Source organism: Podarcis filfolensis (genome assembly GCF_964270895.1).
Source record: "Podarcis filfolensis genome assembly, chromosome: 13".
NCBI lineage: Eukaryota > Metazoa > Chordata > Lepidosauria > Squamata > Lacertidae > Podarcis > Podarcis filfolensis.
This window is the reverse complement of record NC_139615.1, coordinates 25,429,455-25,451,138: the sequence shown is the minus strand read 5'-3', so window position 1 is coordinate 25,451,138 and position 21,684 is coordinate 25,429,455. Positions and strand designations below refer to the sequence as shown.

At 40.4% G+C, this 21,684-nt stretch overlaps 3 protein-coding genes across 3 annotated transcripts; 1 reads left to right on the top strand and 2 right to left on the bottom strand.

Moving 5' to 3' along the window:
* Positions 1–3,412: 3,412 nt before the first annotated feature.
* On the top strand, positions 3,413–4,342 carry LOC310746699 (olfactory receptor 10AG1-like; the record flags this gene model as incomplete). The annotated part of the gene is made up of 1 exon (XM_083580680.1): positions 3,413–4,342. One exon carries the CDS (start codon positions 3,413–3,415, stop codon positions 4,340–4,342), a length of 930 nt encoding a protein of 309 aa, XP_083436806.1.
* Positions 4,343–9,023: 4,681 nt separating this feature from the next.
* LOC310748654 (olfactory receptor 10A7-like) lies at positions 9,024–9,950 on the bottom strand (the record flags this gene model as incomplete). Its single annotated transcript, XM_083584503.1, has 1 exon — positions 9,024–9,950. The coding sequence occupies one exon, from the start codon at positions 9,948–9,950 to the stop codon at positions 9,024–9,026; it is 927 nt and encodes a 308-aa protein (XP_083440629.1).
* A 10,780-nt stretch (positions 9,951–20,730) lies between these two features.
* Positions 20,731–21,684, bottom strand: LOC310746661 (olfactory receptor 10A2-like; the record flags this gene model as incomplete). The annotated part of the gene is made up of 1 exon (XM_083580642.1): positions 20,731–21,684. The coding sequence occupies one exon, from the start codon at positions 21,682–21,684 to the stop codon at positions 20,731–20,733; it is 954 nt and encodes a 317-aa protein (XP_083436768.1).

The following is a 21,684-nucleotide window of genomic DNA, read 5'->3' as shown; positions in this document are numbered from 1 at the left end:
ACTGAAGCACCACTTTAGCTAATGGGGCCTCCTGCTGCCGCTGCGCCGCCAGAGCACGATTTCTATTCTTATCCTGAAGCAAAGTTCTTAACCTGAAGCACTACTTCTGGGTTAGCGGAGTCTGTAACCTGAAGAGTATGTAACCTGAGATACCACTGTATATTAAAAAAATGTTTAGGGGTACTCTCATTTTGACTCAAGGAAATCAACATTTTATAGAAATAGACTGTGGGGGGGGGGAGAAGGAAGTTCCACTGAAGCAATCTCTGGGGTGGCCTTTTGCCTCCTGGAATAATTCTCACTGGACAGTTGATGGTACATGGTCCTGTGTGTTGTTGAGGGAGGGCAGTTTAGCTGGAAGAAGCTCTGAGGTGGTCATTGTCTGCCTCTCTCTTTCTCCTGGAATTATTCCCATGGGAAGTTGATGGGAGGGTGTTTGAATAGGTGAAGCACATTTCTTTTAAGGCTATTTAATTTGCTTTGAAAATTGACATGATTACAAACTAATGTGTACCCTTACTTCTGGGTAACCTATATCAAGGCTCCTAGATTTCTCACATCAGAGTTAGATTTTTCAGGAAAAGTTGCCTAAAGAAACCGCTTCCTATTGCCAAAATTTAATTAGATGTTTTCTAATGAAAGTCCATCACAGTTGAGACAATTTCCCTAGATAACACCCACAATTGCATTTCTACATATGTGCATGTATACAAATATATAATTGCATATCATTTTTAAGTGTCTTTCTCAAACTTATCCCTTTGGATTAACATAACTGTCAAATGTATTTAAAATATCTAAATGGTTGGTTTGTAACATGTACATTCAGAATGAGTTGCTTTTCTCTTTGAGCAAAATGATGCATTCTTATGGACCCTCAAGGAAATAAAATGTTGAAATGAAACTCTTTACTCACAACACAGGTAAGATGATACTTTTGTTCTGCTTAACTGTATATTTGCACCAGGATTTCAGAAGTGTTTTCAATCACTCTGAGTCTTTTTCTTTTCTTTTCCATTTCACATACCTTATAGACAAGTAGATTCCTCCTGTTGTGTTCTTCAAGTTTCCAAACCTATGCACATTTCTCTGGGCATAGAGCTCACAGAACTAAATATCTATCATTTATCTATCTATCTATCTATCTATCTATCATCTATCATCTATCTATCATCTATCTCTATCTCTCTATCTCTCTATCTCTCTATCTCTCTATCTCTATCTATCTATCATCTATCTATCATCTATCTATCTATCATCTATCTATTCAAAACATTTATATGCTGCCCTTAAGTGAAAAGACTCTCTTAAGGCATCTTCCATAGAACACCAATATGCCACACAATCAGAAACAAATTAATAAAACAGTCTTCCAGCAAATATTAAAAGAAAGAAACATCCAGTTCAGAATTAAACCAGAACTATAATTAAGACCGAACATAGCCAAAAGCATGATATTCCCTTTTTAAAAGTAGTTAAAACAATTTGTGTTTTGTAGCACCTGTAACAATGCCAGTTCAGCAGATTGAAGCAGTTGATTCAAAAACTAGTTGTCATGATGGTTTATTTATTTTGATTTTATTATAAAAATTATTTCTAAAATACACAGATTGGGGTAGAAAGAACAGCAGAATAATACAAACAGGGATAAGAAACACCCCACCGCTGTTCCCTCATTCTAAATGAATCACTTAGTGTAATTATACTTCACTTGTCTATTTTACCGATCTGGATATGGATAGAAAAATGAGTCTTTTATATAGCAATGCAAGCAAGGAAACATCATGGTTCATTCCATTGTTGAAGGAAAGCTTTTGACATATTCAACTGTTGTTCACACATTGAGATACAAGCCCTAACTGGATGCCAGACCACATGAAAGTCCAGTAGCTTAGATTTTCCTTTGACTAGTTTCAGTATAAAAATCAATTTCTTTGCTATTGTTTTATCTATTTGACCAAGCATCAACTGTTTACACTTTCTCTAATTTCGAATTTTTAGCTACCTCCATCTAGGATGCCACTTCAGTTATTTAGATATTTCGAAACCATACTTCCTTAGGAAATATATGTAACAATGCCATACCAATGTGGTGGACAGCATAAGCAGTGGAAGTGAATATTTCCGCTCCTCTTCTGTTAGAAGCTGATCTTCCTGTGATTGCGTTCCCCCATCTTCTGATTCAGACCAGCCCCTGACACAGGCCCAGTTTGGATCCAACTCCTGCAGCAACTCTTGTCAGGGCTGCAGATGCAGCTGTGGCTCCATTAATTCCTGCCATCATGTAAAGCCCAACCAAGAAGCATCTGAAGTTTGGATTGTGACCTAAGGCTGGTCTTGTAACATTTATTGTTGCATGTTGCCCCTTTTATTTTTAAGGGTGCAGGAAATACTTTCATGCACAAGAGAAGAAGAAATTGGAAAGTAGTGTAGGAGTGACAGTAGGAACAACAGAAAAATGAATAAATCTGTACAGCATCTACAGACCTCCAGACACTGTTTTGGATGGCAAGTGACAAAATAGCAATGAATAATCTAAGGCATATATTCTATTCTTAGGTCAAATGCCAATTAAAATAAATATTTGAAATATTTAATTATATAAAGAGGAATGCAATATTAATAATGTTCATTTTGTAAATTCATAATTGAGCAATTTATCTTAGCTCTGTCTATGTGAAATTTTGTTCTGTTCTGGAGAATGGAACTTTTTTCTGTGTTAGAATATGGATTCCCAAGACTGATAAAATGGGATTGTGTGGAAGCCAATGTACAGAATGTGCACATAGAAAGATTGAATCTGCACAACCCATGAAGCTTACAAGACCTCAGCATAAAAAAATCCCCAGTTTTGTGATCAAATAATCAGATAAAGCATGATATGTCAGAATTTTTAGTACAGGATTATTTATTCAGATGCTTTAGATCTAAACTTTCTACTTAACAACACAATCCTCAGATGAACTAATAACATTCAAGACACAGTAAAACAATCAACAGTAAAGCAGTTAAATACATACAACCATACCAACAGCCACAAAAGCATGGCAGGTAACTAAAACACAATCAGCCGAATGTCCTAAACTTAATGGAAAGCCACCAGGAACAAAATTATTTTCACGTGGCATGGGGATGAGAGCTAAAAATAGGGAAGATGGAATGAACAACTGGGGATTACAGAAAGAAGCATTTTTACCATGCACCTATGTCAGGATGCAGAGATTGGGCACTTCAGCAAATACTTGAGTGTGGGCATGAATTTTGTTTCTGGGCTTACATGACACAATGATTGATAAATATGGACTTTGTAGTAGCTGAGGTTTTGATAAGGGGAACTGTAAAACAATTTTGTTTGGGTTGACTGATTCTTTTTTCTGTCATTATCATCTCTTCAGACTAAAGGGATCCAAATATGGCACGAGATAATCACACTGCATTTTCTGACTTCATTCTCCTTGGATACTCAAATCTCCCAGATCTCCAAGGTTTGCTCTTTTCTGTGTTCCTGATCACATATTCAGGCATTCTAATTGGAAATGGACTAATCATTTATGTTACAATATCCGACCCTGCCCTTCACACTCCTATGTATTTCTTCTTGAGGAACCTGTCTTTCTTGGAGATCTGCTATACATCAGTCACTGTGCCGAATATGGCGGCCAATTTAGTGACAGAAAAGAGCAACATTTCTTTCATTGGCTGTGCTTCCCAGATCTACTTCCTACATATACTAGGAGGCACAGAGTGCTTCCTATTGACTGCCATGGCTTATGACCGATATGTAGCCATATGTAACCCCTTGTATTATAAGCTCATCATGAACAAGCAATTCTGCTTGGTACTCATCATTGGATCATTGGTTGTCAACATGCCCATACATGCAGGAGAAATATATCTAGTGTTCACCTTGCCCTTTTGTCACTCTCATGAAATTAATAACTTATTCTGTGATGTACCCCCACTGCTTGATCTGGCCTGCGGTGACACCAATGTTAACCAGTTAATTGTGTTTGCAGCTGCCGTAGTTTTCTTGATCATCCCTTTTTCCCTTATCTTTGCTTCTTATGTGAAAATAATTTCTGCTATTCTGAAGATGCCTTCAGCAGACAGTCGGAAGAAAGTGTTCTCCACTTGCTCCTCACACCTTATTGTCGTATCTCTCTTTTATGGCTCAGCAACTGTTGTATATTTGAGTCCTGGGTCAAAGGAGACAGAAGACATTAATAAGTTGCTTTCCTTGTTCTATACCATTTTAGTTCCTATGTGTAACCCAATCATATATAGCCTGAGAAACAGGGAAGTGAAAGTGTCCCTGAGAAAATTGCTGGGTAGAAAAATGTGATACTACAAAATAGTAGCATTGCCTTCTTACACCAAATACATTTCAATGGCAAGGAGAGATTACAGATATTGAAGGAGAAGATTCCAAAAACAAGTGGGGGCTCCAACATATGGGGGGGGCTATGACAGATTACCCCTGAAGAAATGTCACTCTTGACAGAGAAAGCGATTCCCACCTCTAAGATGAGTCAAATTATAATGTATTAAGTTCAATGTGCTTAAACTTTCAGTGTCACTGTAAAACAGTAATGGAGTGTTTTCCATGCAGCCATTCTTCAGCTGTAATCCTTTGCAATTTTACCATACAAAGCATATCTGCTTAGAAGTAGAACTCATTAGAGTCAGCAGACTTTAGAGTCCTGTGCATAGTTATGTTGGTAGAGCATGAGACTCTTAATCTCAGGATTGGCAGGTTCAAGTCCCACATCAGGCAAAAGATTCCTACATTGCAAGGGGTTGAACTGGATGACTCTCATTGTCCTTTCCAACTCTGTAGTTCTTGGAGTCTATGACTTATTCCCATTTATTTTTTAAAAATAGGATTTCAGTCTAAATAAATAAATGTTTTGTCTTTTCATTAAAAAATACATGAAGCTCCCTTGGCTGAAACCTGCAAGCACTCCCTTCACTGTTGAAAGCCACAGCAACTGGCACACATTAAGCAAACCAACCTAAGGGTTGACTGAAAGTTGAACACACATGCACACTTTACATTCAGATACAAAATCTGAGGAATTCTGGATCTTCAATATCTTCCAAAAGAACAATGACAGCACAACAATATTTGGGATGCGTGCCCTAACGTAATGATTCTCAAACATAAAGCAAGATGTGCACCTGTACACATCACTCGATAACACACCATTATGCAACAAACCATGGCTCGCAGTAAAATAACTTCTTTAGAAAGTATTGTGTTTGAGGTCCTGCAAAAATTCCATCTCTGATCATCAAAGTAGGGTTGAGGAAAAAGGGTATCTTGAAGTTATTCCTACTATTTGTGAGTAGCGAAGGGGGTGGGGAGCATTTCACCAAATACGATTAGCGGGCTTGACATTCTACAATGATTTGTGTGGGATGAAACAAAACATTAGCAGCAAACTCTTCTGAAAATGTTGACTTTCTTAGGTTGCAATCCAAGTATGAGGGAAAGGGTGGAGCCTGTCTACCTTATCCAATATTCTTCTGGACTCTTGCTGCAAAGATGAAAATGAAAGCACCTTTCCTGATATTTAGTGGAGGATTTTAAAGGAAGTCTCCTTCTCATTGGAGACAATGGGATGAAAATAAAAGGGAGCAAACAAAGCCAGTTATTGAATGGACATCATTGTGTGACCAGGCGGCGACAGCCCCAGCCCCCAGGGATAATAAGGAAGGAATAAAGACTCTGAAAACTTTATATGGCATTGAAGTTAGGCCACAACTTTATTAAATTTCCAAATGTAGGAAGACCTTGGCTTAGGCCTTGGGCATGTATCCCTCCCACCCCCCAGCTGGGGAGAACTGGGGCACATCAGGGTAAATGGGATATGGGGGTATTCTGCGAGATGTAAGTGTAGCAGGCAGCCCAGCCCATATCCCCACATGCAAGGTAGTTCACTGATGACCTTTCAGTGTATGGCCAGTGACACCCATTATATAACCCCTTTAAGAGGGGGACACTGGAATCACTGATGCAGGGGGGTGAGTCACCACTTCACACACCCCCATATAGGGAAGAAAAGACTATAGGATGCCACCCAAGGCCATAACTGCCAAAGTTGTGACAAATTGCTACGGGGAAGACAAAACCTGCCAATGCAGGAAAATTTATTCCTGTCCTTCAACAGCAACCAGCCATAGACCGTAGCAGCGCCTGCTAGACAGGAAGAAAAAGTTAACCTGCAAACAAGAAACATTAAACAAAGATATGGTAGAGAGGGTGAATCTCGAGAGCCGATTGCCTGCCTATTGTCGGCTCCACCCCCTATTTATAAATGGGGTTGGCCCCACTTCCCACCAAGAAACTTGATTACTGAGGCTGGGCATAAGCCTCTGAATAATAACATTGAGGAGCAAGCCAGCCCCCTTTTACCACTAAGCTCCCTGGGAACTGTAGTCCCGTGCGCGATCCCGCAAAGGGCACCGACATTATGAAGTGTGAGTGCTCATTATAATTGTTTTGGAAGTTTTGTGCAAAAAAAAAAATGCCCATAAAAGATTAGAGTTTTTGCAATAATGGAAGTGATCGAGAATTGTGTGAGATAGCAGACGTTTTGATGCAACATCAGCTACGCTCTCTGCAAACAAATCAGAATCACTGCTCATTAAATAGCCAGTGTTGACTAAAGTTAAACCATTGGAGAGTTACAGTGCATACTATGACTGTAGAGATCATTGACCAATATGAGGGAGACATGTTTTATTGCAGATGGAACAAATTAAGGCTTCTGGTTTTGCTGCTGCAAGTGCACCATGCCACTTTTTCTTTCTGTGCCCCTCCCAGCCTTCATTCCTCCTTTGGTCATTTCTGTGGATCCATGACCTGACTGTTTCCAGGCACTGTGACCATCTGCAAGGGATTCCCACATGGCAGGATTAATGCTGTCAGCATTCATGTCATTTTTGCAGACATCTTTGTAATGCACAATTGGTCTTCCAACAGGTCTAGTATCTGAAGCAAGCTCCCTGTAGAGCATGTCCTTGGGGATCATGCCATCTTCCATTCTGTGGACATGACCAATAGTGCAAATGTCACTGAGACAGAAGTGCAAACATGCTGGGAATGCTGGGTGGGGAGAGCATATCTTTGTTTAAGACTCACTCCTGCCATGTGATGTCCAAAATCTTACTGACACCATGTATATTGAGGTGCCACTGCTGGTTGAAGTTGCCTATGATTCACTTCCATAAAGCAGTGTGCTCAACATGCAGGCCTTTGTATTTCACCTTTGTATTTCACCTTTGTATTGGACGTTAGCATCATATTCTCCCATACCCTTTTGGAGAGGCGAGCTATTGCTGTATTGCCAATACACTTGCCAATACACAGCATCAATAGAAAAGTTGGTGGTTATTCTGGAGGCCAAGTAGACAAAATCGCCTACCATCTGCCTGGAGTACTGGTGACGATGTCCTGACCTAGGGTGTTGTTCTTTGTCAGGTTGATAGAGAGGACAAACTCCTGCAGGTTTGGGCAAAATGGTCAATGAGTCTCTGTAGAGCTTCTTTAGAGTTTGCCGGTCTTGGCGCAGAGACATGCCAGGTTGAACAGACCCCATCGCTCCTTAAATGGGATGGAATGGAAATACAGACTGTCTTCAGTGAAGCTGAAAGCATATGAGAACAACAAGGAGAAGAATATGCCAAAGAGAGTTGGGACAAGAACACAGCCCTGTTTCACCACTCTTTATAGGGAAAGCATCACACTGGATGTGCCAGACATATTTTTGTGGAAGGACATGATCATCTTGTGGACGTCCAGCTCTTCCAATGCTGTCTTCGTGCCTTCATACATTTTTCAAATGTTGCTGCTGTCAGCAGCAAGTTGAACGAGTTGACACAACTTCAGCCAATAGTTATTGACACACCCACTGGGCATCACTCCTTGCCTTTCTCAAGGCAGCATTTCCAAAAGAAACACAGACCCTGTGTTACAAGTCATCCCCAATCTCTACAACAATGTGAGATTACAGGGAGTTCCCTGGAATATCACACTGCTGTAGAGATTGTGGGTGTTATATAACAATATGCTAAGTAACTAAGTAAGTTGCATGAAAACAGTCCCTGGTTCAATCCCTCACTTCTGCAGTCAGAAGGATCATGGAGCAGATGATAGAAAGGGTTTCTCCCTGAAAACTCACAAACCCACTGCTAGTCAGATAAGACCAGGGGTAACCAACCCCCTAGGTATTTTGCTTCATCAACCTCAGCTCATGATGCTAGTGGTCCAGGATGATGGGAATTTTAGTCAAACATCATTAAGAGGATTCCACATTAGGTACTCCTGTATTAGACTACACTAGACAAAATGGGCAAATCACCTGACTTAGTACAAGGCAGCTCCATATATTCATACACAGAATCAAGTTTTCTGTCAGTGACAGAGTTGAGGAGAAAAAAATGCAGAATTATTTTTACTTTGAAGTTAATTTAAAGCCAGTCAACGTTTTAGGTGTGTAAGACAGACCATAGTAAAAAATATCTCTCTCTCCTGAGACCTTTGGGTAAAGGATGGGTAATAAGTTCAAGAAAAATACAATCATTATAAAATCCAGTATCCATTGCTCTTAGCCAACACAAATAGTAGAGCTTTGTTCTTTGAAGTTTCTCATTACCGTATTTTATTAGGAAGGCTTTGCTTTCTTTGGGTGTATCCTTGTGCTCACAGTCACAATCTAGGGTGCTGCCACCCCTGGTTAAGCTCACTGAATACAAAGTAGCTGTGTGTACCACCCCTTTCCCTAGGGTCTGGTATGGTTTCCGGCTGGATGAGGACTATGTGTTGAGATTCCTGCACTGCGGGAGGGGTCAGACTAGATGCCCACCATGTTCCCTTCCAAAACTACAATTCTATGCATTTATGATTTTCATTGCATGATATACCAATGTAGTATATACAACAAAGCTCACAACTTTAAGAAGATCCCAAATTTAGGGTGATTAATAAGTACACAGCAGCCACTAAAAATAAAAAATAAAAATTAGAACAATATTTTCCTCTTTGTCATTCTCTTTATTGCCTTTTTCACCTCTGTGTTCCTCAAGGTGTAAATGATGGGGTTTAGCATTGGTGTTATAACAGTGTAAAAAAGGGAGAGGAATTTATCTCGTTCTAAAGAGTAACTGGATTTGGGCTGCAAGTACATAAAGCTGGCTGTGCCATAGAAAAGTGTCACCATGATGAGGTGTGAAGAACAGGTGGAGAACAACTTCTGCCTACCTGTAGCTGAAGGCACCCTTAATATGGTGCCAAGGATGCAGGCATAGGATATGAGTATGAAGATGAAAGGTATCAGAGTGATGATCAAACTGCTCACTAGCATCACTGCTTCATTCAGAGATGTATCAGCACAGGCTAGCTTCAAAACTGGTGGGAAGTCACAGAAGAAATGGTTGATCTCATTAGAGCCACAGTACGGCAAACTGAATGCCCAGCTTGTATTCACCAGTGGAAGGAGAATGCCACACAGCCATGAAGCCAAAGTTAGGCGGACACAAACACCTTTGGACATCAAAACCATATAGTGCAAGGGGAGGCATATTGCAAGGTACCGATCGTAAGACATCACAGCCAAGAGGAAGCACTCTACTGTTCCTAGGAATAAAAGAAAATACATCTGGAGAGCACAGCCGCTGAACGAGATGGACTTGTCTCTTGAAACAAGGTCATGCAGCATCTTGGGGAGGGTGACAGTGGTGTAGCAAATCTCCAGGAGCGATAGCACTCTCAGAAAAAAATACATTGGGGAATGAAGGTTTGTGTCTGCACAAGTGATGGCAATGATGAAAGAGTTCCCAGTTACAGTGACCACGTAGACAGCAGAAAGTAGAAGAAGCATGGGAATCTGCACCTCCAGATGGCTGGGAAATCCAAGGAACATGAAATAGCTGGTGGAAGTTGCATTCATTCTTACGGTATCACCAGAGTGCTCTCATCTGAAGAGAAAACAACAACAACAACAACAACAACAACAACAACAACAACAACAACAACAATTCTTGACATTTCTGTCCCTGTAAGGAGGGGCTCTGCATTATGTAAAACAATAGTAAGAAAATGAAGGAATTGAAGATTAATTACATCAGTGACATTTTACTGGGGCTTAAGTCTGTAGGCCTGTTCAGCCACCTTTGTCCATTTGTTCTTTGTCCATTTGTCCATCAGTTCTGCACACAAATAATTGCATGCACACAGTACACATACAAAACATACTAAAAAAGAAAACTCAAGTGAGCGACTGTTTTTTAATCTTTAACTGTTGTGATTTGGTCCTATGACCTTGGAGTGAGGGGTGGGTACTAAGTCAAAATGAAACAACAACCACAAGTTTGTTTTTAAATGCACACTTTAAAAAATATCATAAGGGTACTGGATGCTTCTCTGTCTCCCGTTCTCTCTGACGCACACACAAACACATTTTAATTAAGTAGATTGATCTTTGACAACTCTCCCATTTCCTACCTTGTGCAAATGTTTTTCAGGTCAGCCTATGCCTTCACTCTATAACTAAACCTATCCCCCTTATCTTCTTTCTTACACTTTAAAATGTGCTTTGAAATTCCAGAACCAAATCTCACTTCTTTAGATGTGCTCCTCAGTTATTTCTTTTTCCCAGCATCTCCAGCAAGGGCCAGGAATGATCCCTGTCTGTAACACTGCCTGAAGCCACTGCTCTTTTTCTTTCTTTGGCAATCACTCATAGCCGAGTAAGTTTGTCTTCCATAAACATGGTTTTAACGATGAGTCCGTAAGTGACTGTGGAGGCCAATTCTGGACCCACACATCCTTCAACAGTGGGGACATTGGTTTCCAGGCGGGAGTTGATCACAGTGTGGATTTGCCAAGTCCCTTCCTCCCCCAGGGTCTCTGGAGGGACTGGAAAGAAAGGAATGATACAGAGATACATAGCTTATAACTCTCAAACATCTAACAATAACAGTATTCTATCTTAGGCTGCTACTCTCAGTACCAAAACCTCTTTTTGGAAGCTTTGTCTTACTGGCCACAAAGGGGGAAATTGTCTATTCACTCACCTTAGTTCCTCAGCAGTCTTCTTAAAATGGTTGCCAGTGCCAATAACTCCACAACAAAAATGAAATTTAGAAGCCCCGCTTCAAGGAATTTCAGGGCTTGCTCTGAGTAAAATAATACCCCTTTCTCACTATAGGCTCACAGCCCCTAATGGTGGTTGTTCCATGCTTCAACTCTGCTGAGTATGTGCAAGAATATTATTCCACTGGAATTCTTAAAAGAAAATACACCAATGCGTTACAGTTTTACCTTGCAGAACACGGTTCATAAGATGGCTCTGATCCATCTTTAATAAACCCAACTTTTGCTTTTTTGAGGATAACTTTACCTTTCTAAGCTGTCCTTAGAGTACTCAGATAACACCAGCTAAAAGCATAACACTGCTTTTGTTCTGCTCCACCATAAAGATTCAACCTAAATCTCCTACAGTTGCACCAGAGGAATTCTAAGTGTAATTCTCCTAGGATTTACAGTATAAACAACTAGTTAATTGTGGTGGCTTTTTGCAGTTTAGCTCCACATTGAATTGTGGATATGAATGCATGTATTTTAATATCACATTCACACCATAAATTTAAAGCACTCTTAGGTCCCATCAGCACTATACATGTAAAGCACTTTAAGTAGGCATGGTTTCACTGAAAGAATTATGGCAACTATAATTTGTTAAGAGTACTGAGCAGGGGCACCGACTTGGGCCCTAGGTTGTGGGTGCTCAGCGGCGCGCACAACATAATGTGATGTAATGACATCATGTTACGGCATGCATGCCACATCAGTGCCTGGGAGCACCGGAAGTCATGTCTGAGGCCCCACAAAGTCTTGGACTCAACCTCTGAGGCCTTGGGCACCACCCCCAAGGCCCCACAAGATGTCAGATGCAACTTCCAGTGGTTCATAAGGTCCTGAAAGTCACATTGGAGGCCCCGCAAGACCACAGACGCCACCTCCGAGGTCCCACGAGACCTTGGGACGTGACTTCCAGTGCTTCACGAGGGCCTGGAAATTGTTTCCAAGGCTCCATGAAGCAGAATGGCAGAATGATTTAAAAATAAATCCCTCAACGATTACAGCTCTGTGGGAGAAAGGGAGTTTCCTAGTAACTTCCAGCATCTTTGACAAAGTACAGTTTCCAGGAATTTTTTGAGGGAAGCTATGAATGTTCAAAGTGGTTGTAATTCTGAACTGTCTTCTTCTCTGGAAGGGTCAGGCTGGGGAGGCAGTCTCCACCATTCCTCCTCTGCCCAGTCCCTGACAACACCGAAACCTACAAGTGTTCCTTAGGACACCTAAGAGAACTCCATGCAAAATTGTTAACATGCAGGTAATAATTGGGAGAGACCCAGTATTGATTGCTACTTCAGCATACATAAATGGATGGATGTGCAGATATCGTCTTGAATCACAAGTAACCTTAAATCCTCAGGACACACCAAAATAATTGTACTGTGATTTCCAAAGAAATTCAGGACAGAGTTGTATGTCTCATGTGAATCTCCTCCCAGCAAATCCTTACAAGTTATCCCTGTGTGTATTATTCATGTGTTAAACAAATCCCAAGCGAGAGACATTGTTTTATATAAAGCATTTGCTTTCTCTGTTTCACATGCATCAAAAAACATTGCTGTTTGGCAGGGACACTATCTTCTAAGAGCATGGATTAACAGTAATTTATACTCTCTAATATTCAATACAGCAATGGAAAGTGGAGGGAAGAGGGAAAGAAATAAGACCCATAGTAATCCATTTTAAACAAACGCACAACTTGAGGCTAGATGAATATTAGAGTTAAAATACTGTGCTAAAAATTGAGAACTACATAGTCTAAAGTGTACCAATTTCCATGTATGGAATCAGGAATGTTTATGGGTTGCAGGTACCAGTTGCTGCATTTCTAAGACACTTGATGCTTTAAGGAGAAGAATGGCAAGTAATGGCTAATTAGCCATAGATTACTTATCATTGGGTCTCAGAATGTCAGTGAGAACTATGGCTTTTGGAAAATTCTGATTAAAAATAATAATTGAAAGTTTCTGATGTTCATTTAATTATCTGATGACTGGAAGAGAAATCAGGTTAGAGAATACATTCAGTATTTGCTATTCTTGTTTTCAATCCTCAAGTGATATGCAATTAATGACACCCTCACATTTGCATTGTATTTCCTTTGCATTTGAATGAATTGCATTTGTATTGGTCAGAGGGAATACAAAGATTAGTACAGCTTTGGCTAAACAATCACATCCAGGCTATGTCCACAGCAGCACCCCTTTATTGCTATGTTTACACTTAAATCCTGGATACTTACATGGGAGAGCAAGTCCCACTGAACTAAAAGAGGTTAACTTCTGAGTAGACATGCTTAGGATTGCATTGTTAATCATTCCTTTGTAACCCAAGGTGCACTGACATGGCTGCATCTTATCTGGTTGATGTTGAGGGCAAAGCAGGACAACAGAAAAGTCAGGACTGGATGGACGTATTGGTGTAGGATTTTGGTCTGCCTGGTGTAACACAGCTTCCTATGCTCCTAACAATAATTTAAAACAACAATCAATTTTTAAAAACAATGAAAAACAGAAGTAAAAGAAGCTGCATCTAAAACAACATTGCAAAAATCAGATTGTCCAAAAGTGGCCTACTGAACGCATACCCTTCAACATTTCTCTGATGAAAATAGGGACACCCTATTCAATAATAATAATAATAATAATAATAATAATAATAATAATAATACTTCTTCTTCTTCTTCTTCTTCTTCTTCTTCTTATTATTATTATTATTAACTATTTATACCCCACCCAACTGATTGGGTTGCCCCTGGGTAGCTTCCAACATATACAAACACACAATTAAACATTAAGCATTAAACAACTTTCTTATACAGTTTAGCCTTCAGATGGCTTGCAGGTCAGATAACTCCATACCCTCCAATATTTCTCCAATGCAAATAGGGACATCCTAAGGAAAAGTGGGATATTCCGGGATCAAAGCAGAAACCGGGACGGCTACTGTAAATCCAGGACTGTCCCTGGAAAATAGGGACACTTGGAGGGTCTGTGAAAAGTATGTCTCAGCAATATAATTTTTGGCTGACATCTAAAGATAAGAGGCCATTCCAAAGCCTGGACATCATCAACAAGATGGCCCCCTTCCTCATGGTCAACAGCAGCATCTCATATGGAGGTGAAACTTAGAGCAGAGAGTCCTCTGAAGACTGAAGCACACAGAGAATTACCTGTGAATAAAGGTGGGTCCTTTAGCTATCCAGCTCCCAAAGCATCCAGAGCTTTAAATGTTTAAATAATAAATATTTAAATGCATAGCACTTTGAACTGGGGGTGGAAATTGTTCAGGAGATAGTAAATCATTATACTGTTGGTATTATATGTCAGTATGAAGATGGTGGCCACAGTCCAACAGAAAATAATGGGCATTTATAGAGCAAACTGGAGCAGGTCTACTCAGAAGCGTGTTCCACTGAGTTAAATGGGGCTTACTCTCAAGTAGGCTGCTACAGGAGATGGCAGCCTCATGGTATCTCTAAACCTGTGTTGGACCATAGCTAATTGCGACCATGATAATCTTTCTTTTAGATATAATGAAAGAAAGCAATCAGACCACTTTGCCGAAGGAATTTATCTTAATGGGGCTTACAGACAACGCTACAATCAAAGTTGCACTTTTTGCTGTGTTCAATGTGATTTACATAACAGCTGTGATTGGCAACCTGCTCATAGTCGTCTTGGTCAAAGCAGATTCTCGCCTCCACACACCGATGTATTTCTTCTTATCTAACTTCTCCATCTTGGAGGTTTGTTACACTTCAACAGTGGTGCCCCAGATGCTATCTCACCTTCTGGCTGAGAAAAAGAGCATCCCACTGATCCAGTGTGCTGTGCAACTGTATTTCTTCCTTTCATTTGGCATTACAGAATGTTTTCTTCTCACCGTCATGTCATATGACCGTCATGTTGCCATTTGCTTTCCACTGCACTATAGCCTCATGATGACCAAGCGGACCTGTATTGCAATGGCTACTACTTCTTGGGTGGGTGGTTTCTTCTTTTCTGCCATCAACACTGCATTCACTTTGAAACAATCATTTGGAGACCATAACAAGATAGACCATTTTCTCTGTGAAATGCCAGCCTTAGTCAGTATAGCTTATGGGGGGACACACCAAGCCAAGATGTGCATGTTTATTTCCTGTGTGTTCACCTTGATATTACCTCTTTTGTTAATACTTGTGTCTTATACTCGCATACTCTACACCATCCTTGGTAGTCATTTTGGTATGGGGATGCGAAAGGCCATCTCCACTTGCTCCTCACACTTGACTGTGGTCACACTCTTTTTTGGATCCGTCCTTTCAATATACCTGAGACCAAAATCCAGTGCATCCAAGGAGCATGTCAAAATAGCATCTGTGTTTTACATAGTCATCACCCCTGCACTCAACCCCTTCATATACAGTCTGAGAAATAAAGATGTGGTGCAAGCCCTGAAGAAATTGATGCATAAAAACAGAGAGATTAACAAATCAGGTGGATGGGAAGGATGCTGGTAGAGGCTCTGCACATCTCTAGGATGGATGGATCTTGTATTTGTTACAAATCTTATTCTCTGCTGTGAGGTATACACTACTGAGGTATACAACCTAAGGCCTGGGGACCGGATGCAGCCCAATCGTCTTCTCAATCTGGCCCGTGGACGGTCCAGGAATCAGCGTGTTTTTACATGAATAGAATGTGTCCTTTTATTTAAAATGCATCTCTGGGTTATTTGTGGGGCATAGGAATTTGTTCATTCCCCCCCCCCCCAAAAAAAATATAGTCTGGCCCCCCACAAGGTATGAGGGATGGTGGACCGGCCCACGGCTGAAAAAGGTGCTGACCCCTGCGCTACTGGAAGAAATTTCATGCTTATTGAGTGCAGAGTCTTGAAGATTTGTCACATACATAATGCTCAGGTATTAAACTGTGAAAAAGTGCAAATATTTGATTAATCCAGAATCTGAAGTAAAATAATTTTTTAATTTTTATTTTAAGGAATGCTGAAGAGAATAGTCAAGTAAAAGACAAAGGGAGGTTAGAAATAGGGTGGATGTCAAAGTGACTTTAAATTATGCAGTTCTAACTATAATTCCATCTATTCCATTATCCCATTTTTTTACTCTCCATGATCTCTGGCACAGTTTTAAACCCGGCCCACCCCTTCTTCCAATTCAATATGTGACCTTCCTCTATGTAACCCACCCCTCGAAACCCAAAGGAAGTGGCTAATGTAGCACCATTTTTAAATGTATCCTGGGGGAATCCAGGAAATTACAGGCTGATGAACATTTATTCCAGGAGAAGTGGTGGAAAGTAAAGATCAAATGATTTAAACATGTATAAGAATGTCTTGTTGAAGAAGACTTGCCCTCTGTTTGAGCCTGTCCATAGAACATAGGTACCCACTCCGTGGGTTGGAGTGACTGAAGAGACAATGTGTACTTCAAAAACTTTTCAACAATGTCCTTCAGCACAAGCTCCTGAATACGTTTGTTTGTCCTGAGATATGAGAAGAGGTCCTCTTGTGTAATTGGTTAACGAACAGAAAAGAGAAAATAGAAATAAATGTGAAATTCTCACAATGGAGGAATGTAAGAAATGGGGTACCCAAAGGGTTGGGGAGGATTTTCAGTCTGATGCAAGTTGTCCTCATTTGCTCTGCTCATAACATTATGCAAACCATAACACAGCCAATCCTTGAAATCTGCACTTATCCAACTTCCTCCCTCCCCAAAAAAAGTGTATACAAAAAAATGTATATTAGGGGAAGGTGTCCATAGTCTCAAACTGTGCTATAAAGGGCCACATTGCCATTGCATTGCTGAACCTGAATAGGTCTGTGTCTGGTCAATTTCTGGATGGCTAACTGGTTGAGAGCTACATGCATGTTACCTTAGTTTCCCAGATGAAAGAAAAATGGGTATAAATCTAATAAAATATATAAAGTTTTAAAGGTATATATTAGTGAAAAAAACACACACAAAAGGAATTATATTCTAAGACTTTGCTTGCTGGGCTGTGTATATCAGGCAAAATTGCATATGAATATGTGTATTGTAGGATAAACATGCACTAAAATGGTGACAAAGTTTCATAAATACACACGCGCGCGCACACACACACACACACACACACACCAGAAACTGAAGTGGAAACATGGTGAACTGTACTTAAGACAGGTAAAATGAGAAACTCAGAGAAACTGAAATAGACATAGTTGCCCATCACTGTTGGCCACTGTGAGAGCAGGAAGTATTTGGTCTGTCCCAGCAGGGCCCATATTACATTATTTTAAGCAGTGCTCATGCTCCCCTTTCTCTATGCACCCGTCTGGATTTTGGGATTGAGGTAACATTCTTTCAAAGGGAAAGTGAATTGGGGCAACCGCAATGTACCCCCAACCCAGAAAACATTGTTCTGAGGCGCTTTTTTGAAATCCGAAGAATGCAAAATGGTTGTTGCATTAAAAATAGCTGCTTTCTTTCCCACTCAGGGAAATATATACATAATATATATATACATAAAGAACATACATAATTTATTTGTATGCTGCCTTTCCATAGTTTAAACTATGCTGAAGGTGGCTTACAGCATGAAAAAAAATACATAATCACAACATAACAACAGTAGTCATTGACAATAAATCAAAACATCAAAAAATACACAACCAATTTGAACAATATCCACATAAATAGTAATAAGATCTTATATAAAGATACAAAACATTAATATCAGTAACAGCACCCCCACCCCTGAACAAAACCCCTGTCCAAGATTCTGTTCAGCAGCCTCAGCTTTTGTAGTTGGAGTCAGTCAGGGCCCTGCCCTCCCAGGCCTGGTGGACAAAGGCCTTCAGGATAGGGAACAGGTCCTCCAGGACCCACTTGTACACGGTGGAACAAAAACTGGACATACACTGGCCTGTGCCCCTGTTAGTGGGCAGGTGTTCACATGACATCTTCCCCATCCCAGAGTTGACCTGGACCTTTCCCCCTTGAAATGCAGAAGTTTTCAATCCTAGGAAAGTCTGAACTGGAAAAAACCCCACATTTAAAATAAGAATGTTCCAGGGGAACACTGAGAGGAAGTCCAAATCTGAAAGTAGACCCAAAGCTTTAAAAGGTGTCCCACTGTGGTGTATTTTGCTTTTGGTTTTTTTTTTAAGAGGGGGCAAATCTGATATTAATAATGCAGTTCTGATTTGTTCTCAGAAGTAAATCACACTGAGTTTAATGGTTCTTACTCCCATGTTAATGCACTGATGAATCAGCAAATCAAGCTGGTAGGTGGGGGATTTCACAAAACTACCCCCCTAACCCAAACATTTTCATGGTTTTTTTGGGTGGGTGGTTGAAATATTGTAATTGGCCTGAGAGGGTTTCTATAGCAGGTCTCAGAACTCCAAGGTGCCTAAGGGTGCTGACCTAACGTTAACCTACTTGGTAAATTATTCCACATCACATTGACCTATTTATATAACTCCTACCACTATATGATTTTGCCAACTCTCAGGTCACTACAGAGCAGGTGAAAACAGGGGGGGGGGGGAGAGAGAAAGAGAGAGAGAGAGAGAGAGAGAGAGAGAGAGAGAGAGAGAGAGAGAGAAATGGATGGAGATGGATCAGCAGTTTGAATGAGCCAAAAAGAATTTGTACAGTGTGGAACCAGGGGATGCCATTTGAACCACAGGCATCATAATGCCTTGCATTGGTATAGGTGACCAACTTATCTCTGAGAGAACAAGACTCTAAGGCTTGGCACTTTCAAGTTAACCCAGAATGCAGATGTTCAATAACTAGGCTAAGCTAGTTACATACGGTCCAGATAACTATCTGGTTCTTCCTTCTAGAGTGTCATTTGCCATGCAAGCTCAATAGATTGCACACAGTATTTTGTAGTATACAGACTGACACTACAGTGATGAACATGCAAAGTACAGAATCAGCTTCAAGCTGATAACAACAACATGCTATGAATACATGTTTCTATTTACAAAATTTATTCTTCAACACCCAATTTGTGTTACCAGGGCCATTAAACAAAATGCAGTATTAACAATATATATCAGGAAACATACACAATGCATCTCTTGTTATATTGTGAAACCATCAACTTCCTCTATGGAAGAGATTAAGTATATTATTGCAAAATTCAGAACAGGCACACTTGTTGAGGCAATTGGGTCAATTTTCTGTTGTCAATAGATTATTTTTTTTTTAAGCTCGGAATTTAAGTTAGGTTCCCTTAAGAAAGTCCTTGGAAGGGATGCTTCTGATTCCTTCCTTACTGCAGTAGCCACATGTGACACATTAAACACCTTATTTGGAAGGTCATGGGGCTGTCCTTAACAATGCAGGATGGTGGGCAGGGGTCTAGAAACTGATTCTGATATTGGTCCATCTATCTCAGTGTGGTCTAGAGCTGTACAAGAGCTGTATTCAGATGCCACTTTATTGCACCTTTACTGACTTTTTAATTTTCACGTTATATATTTCACACAACACGAGAAGCACTTCTGGAAATCTAGTGAAATGTTAGTGCACACTTCCTTGTTAATTGTTTCCGGGGGGAATGCTTGTAGCCCCGAAGAAGAAGAAGAAGAAGAAGAAGAAGAAGAAGAAGAAGAAGAAGGTGAGGGGAGGAGAAGGAGAAGTAGTAGTTTGGATTTGATATCAAGCTTTATCACTACCCTAAGGAGTCCCAAAGTGGCTAACAATCTCCTTTCCCTTCCTCCCCCACAACAAACACTCTGTGAGGTGAGTGAGGCTGAGAGACTTCAGAGAAGTGTGACTAGCCCAAGGTTACCCAGCAGCTGCATGCGGAGGAGCGGGGACATGAACCCGGTTCACCAGATTACGAGTCCACTGCTCTTAACCACTACACCACACTGGCATTGACTCAGAAAATAATGACAGCTTTGCATTGCAATTTCATATGACAAAATCTGGGACAGTATTCTGCCCCCCCCCCCCCGGCCATTTAAAATATAGTGCAACATGGTGGGATAGTAATCAAAAAGACACAGTTCTGGAATGTAACAGTTATAGCTGTATGAAAGGGATGCTAGAAAGTGGGACAAAACAACAAAAACTCATGCAATAAACCCCACTTTTGAATGCAGGCTAGCAGTAGATCTCCAGGGTTTCAGGCAAGAATCTATTCCAGCCTTTCCTGGACTGAACATGGGACCTTTTACATTGTTTTCCATCCATTCCAGAATGCATATTGCGTAGGAAGATTTCTAAGTCAGAGAGAACTTTGTGGGATTTCTGGTGGTTACAGCAGTAGAGGACCTCACATAATCCTCCCTCAAACAATTTTTTTCAATAAAAACTTTTCTACTCTCTAATTATTATTATTATTATTAGTACAAATTCCTCTGACTGGGTTGTTAGGTGAGATCCAGGCAAGGTTAGATGAATTAGTTTCCCTTTTAAATCAATGGGATTTAGATTAAAGCATAATTAATCTAATCCCATTAATTTTAAAGGGAAAACAGTTCAACTAAATCATTCTGGATCCAAGCTAATGTTTTCAGAAGTTAGAAGTTACAAGTTCCTACCGATTTTGGATCTCCCATAATGTGTTAGTTCATTTTTATCACCCAAAAGGCTTTCTATTCCAGATTCTTTTAAAGGCACGTTTTACCTCTTTATTCCTCAAGCTGTATATGAGGGGGTTCAAAATGGGACCTATAACAGTATAGAAAAGGGAGAGATATTTGCCAGTGTTTGGTGAGTAAGTGGAATTGGGCTTCAAATAAGTAATACAAGCAGAACCATAGAACAAGGTCACCACAATCAGGTGTGAAGAGCAGGTGGAGAAGGTCTTCTTCCGACCTTCAGAGGATGAGATCTTCAAAATAGTGGTTATAATGAAAGCGTAAGACATCAAGATCAGGATAAAAGGCAAAGTCCCAAAAATCATAGCCCCCACAAAGACTCCAATTTCAACCCTAGAAGTGTCCCCACAAGCCAATTTCAGCAAAGGAGGGATGTCACAAAAGAAGTGGTTGATCACATTGGAGCCACAGTAGGAGACAGTAAATAACATGCTAGTGTGACCAAAGGACATCAGAAACCCACTTAACCAACACACCACAGCTAAAGTAGTATAAACTTTTTGGCTCATCAGGACGTGGTAGTGTAAGGGCTTACAAATGGCAACATATCGATCATAGGCCATTGAGGCCAAAAGGAAACATTCTGACCCACCAAGGAAGAATATAAAGTAGGTCTGCACAGCACATCCGATGAAGGAGATGGATTTATTTCCAGAAAGGAGGTTTGACAGCATCTTAGGGACATTGACTGATGTGTAGCAGATCTCCAGAAAAGACAGGTTTCTTAGGAAGAAATACATTGGGGTGTGGAGGGCAGGGTCAGCCAACGTCAGAAGAATGATGAGAAGGTTTCCTATGAGAGTGATGATATAGAGTGTCAGGAAAGTGGAGAATAATGCACTTTGCAGGTTTGGATCACCAGAAAAACCCAGGAGGATGAATTTAGCTGGTGCTGTAGTGTTTTGTAGAATGTATTCTTTTCTGTTCTGCAT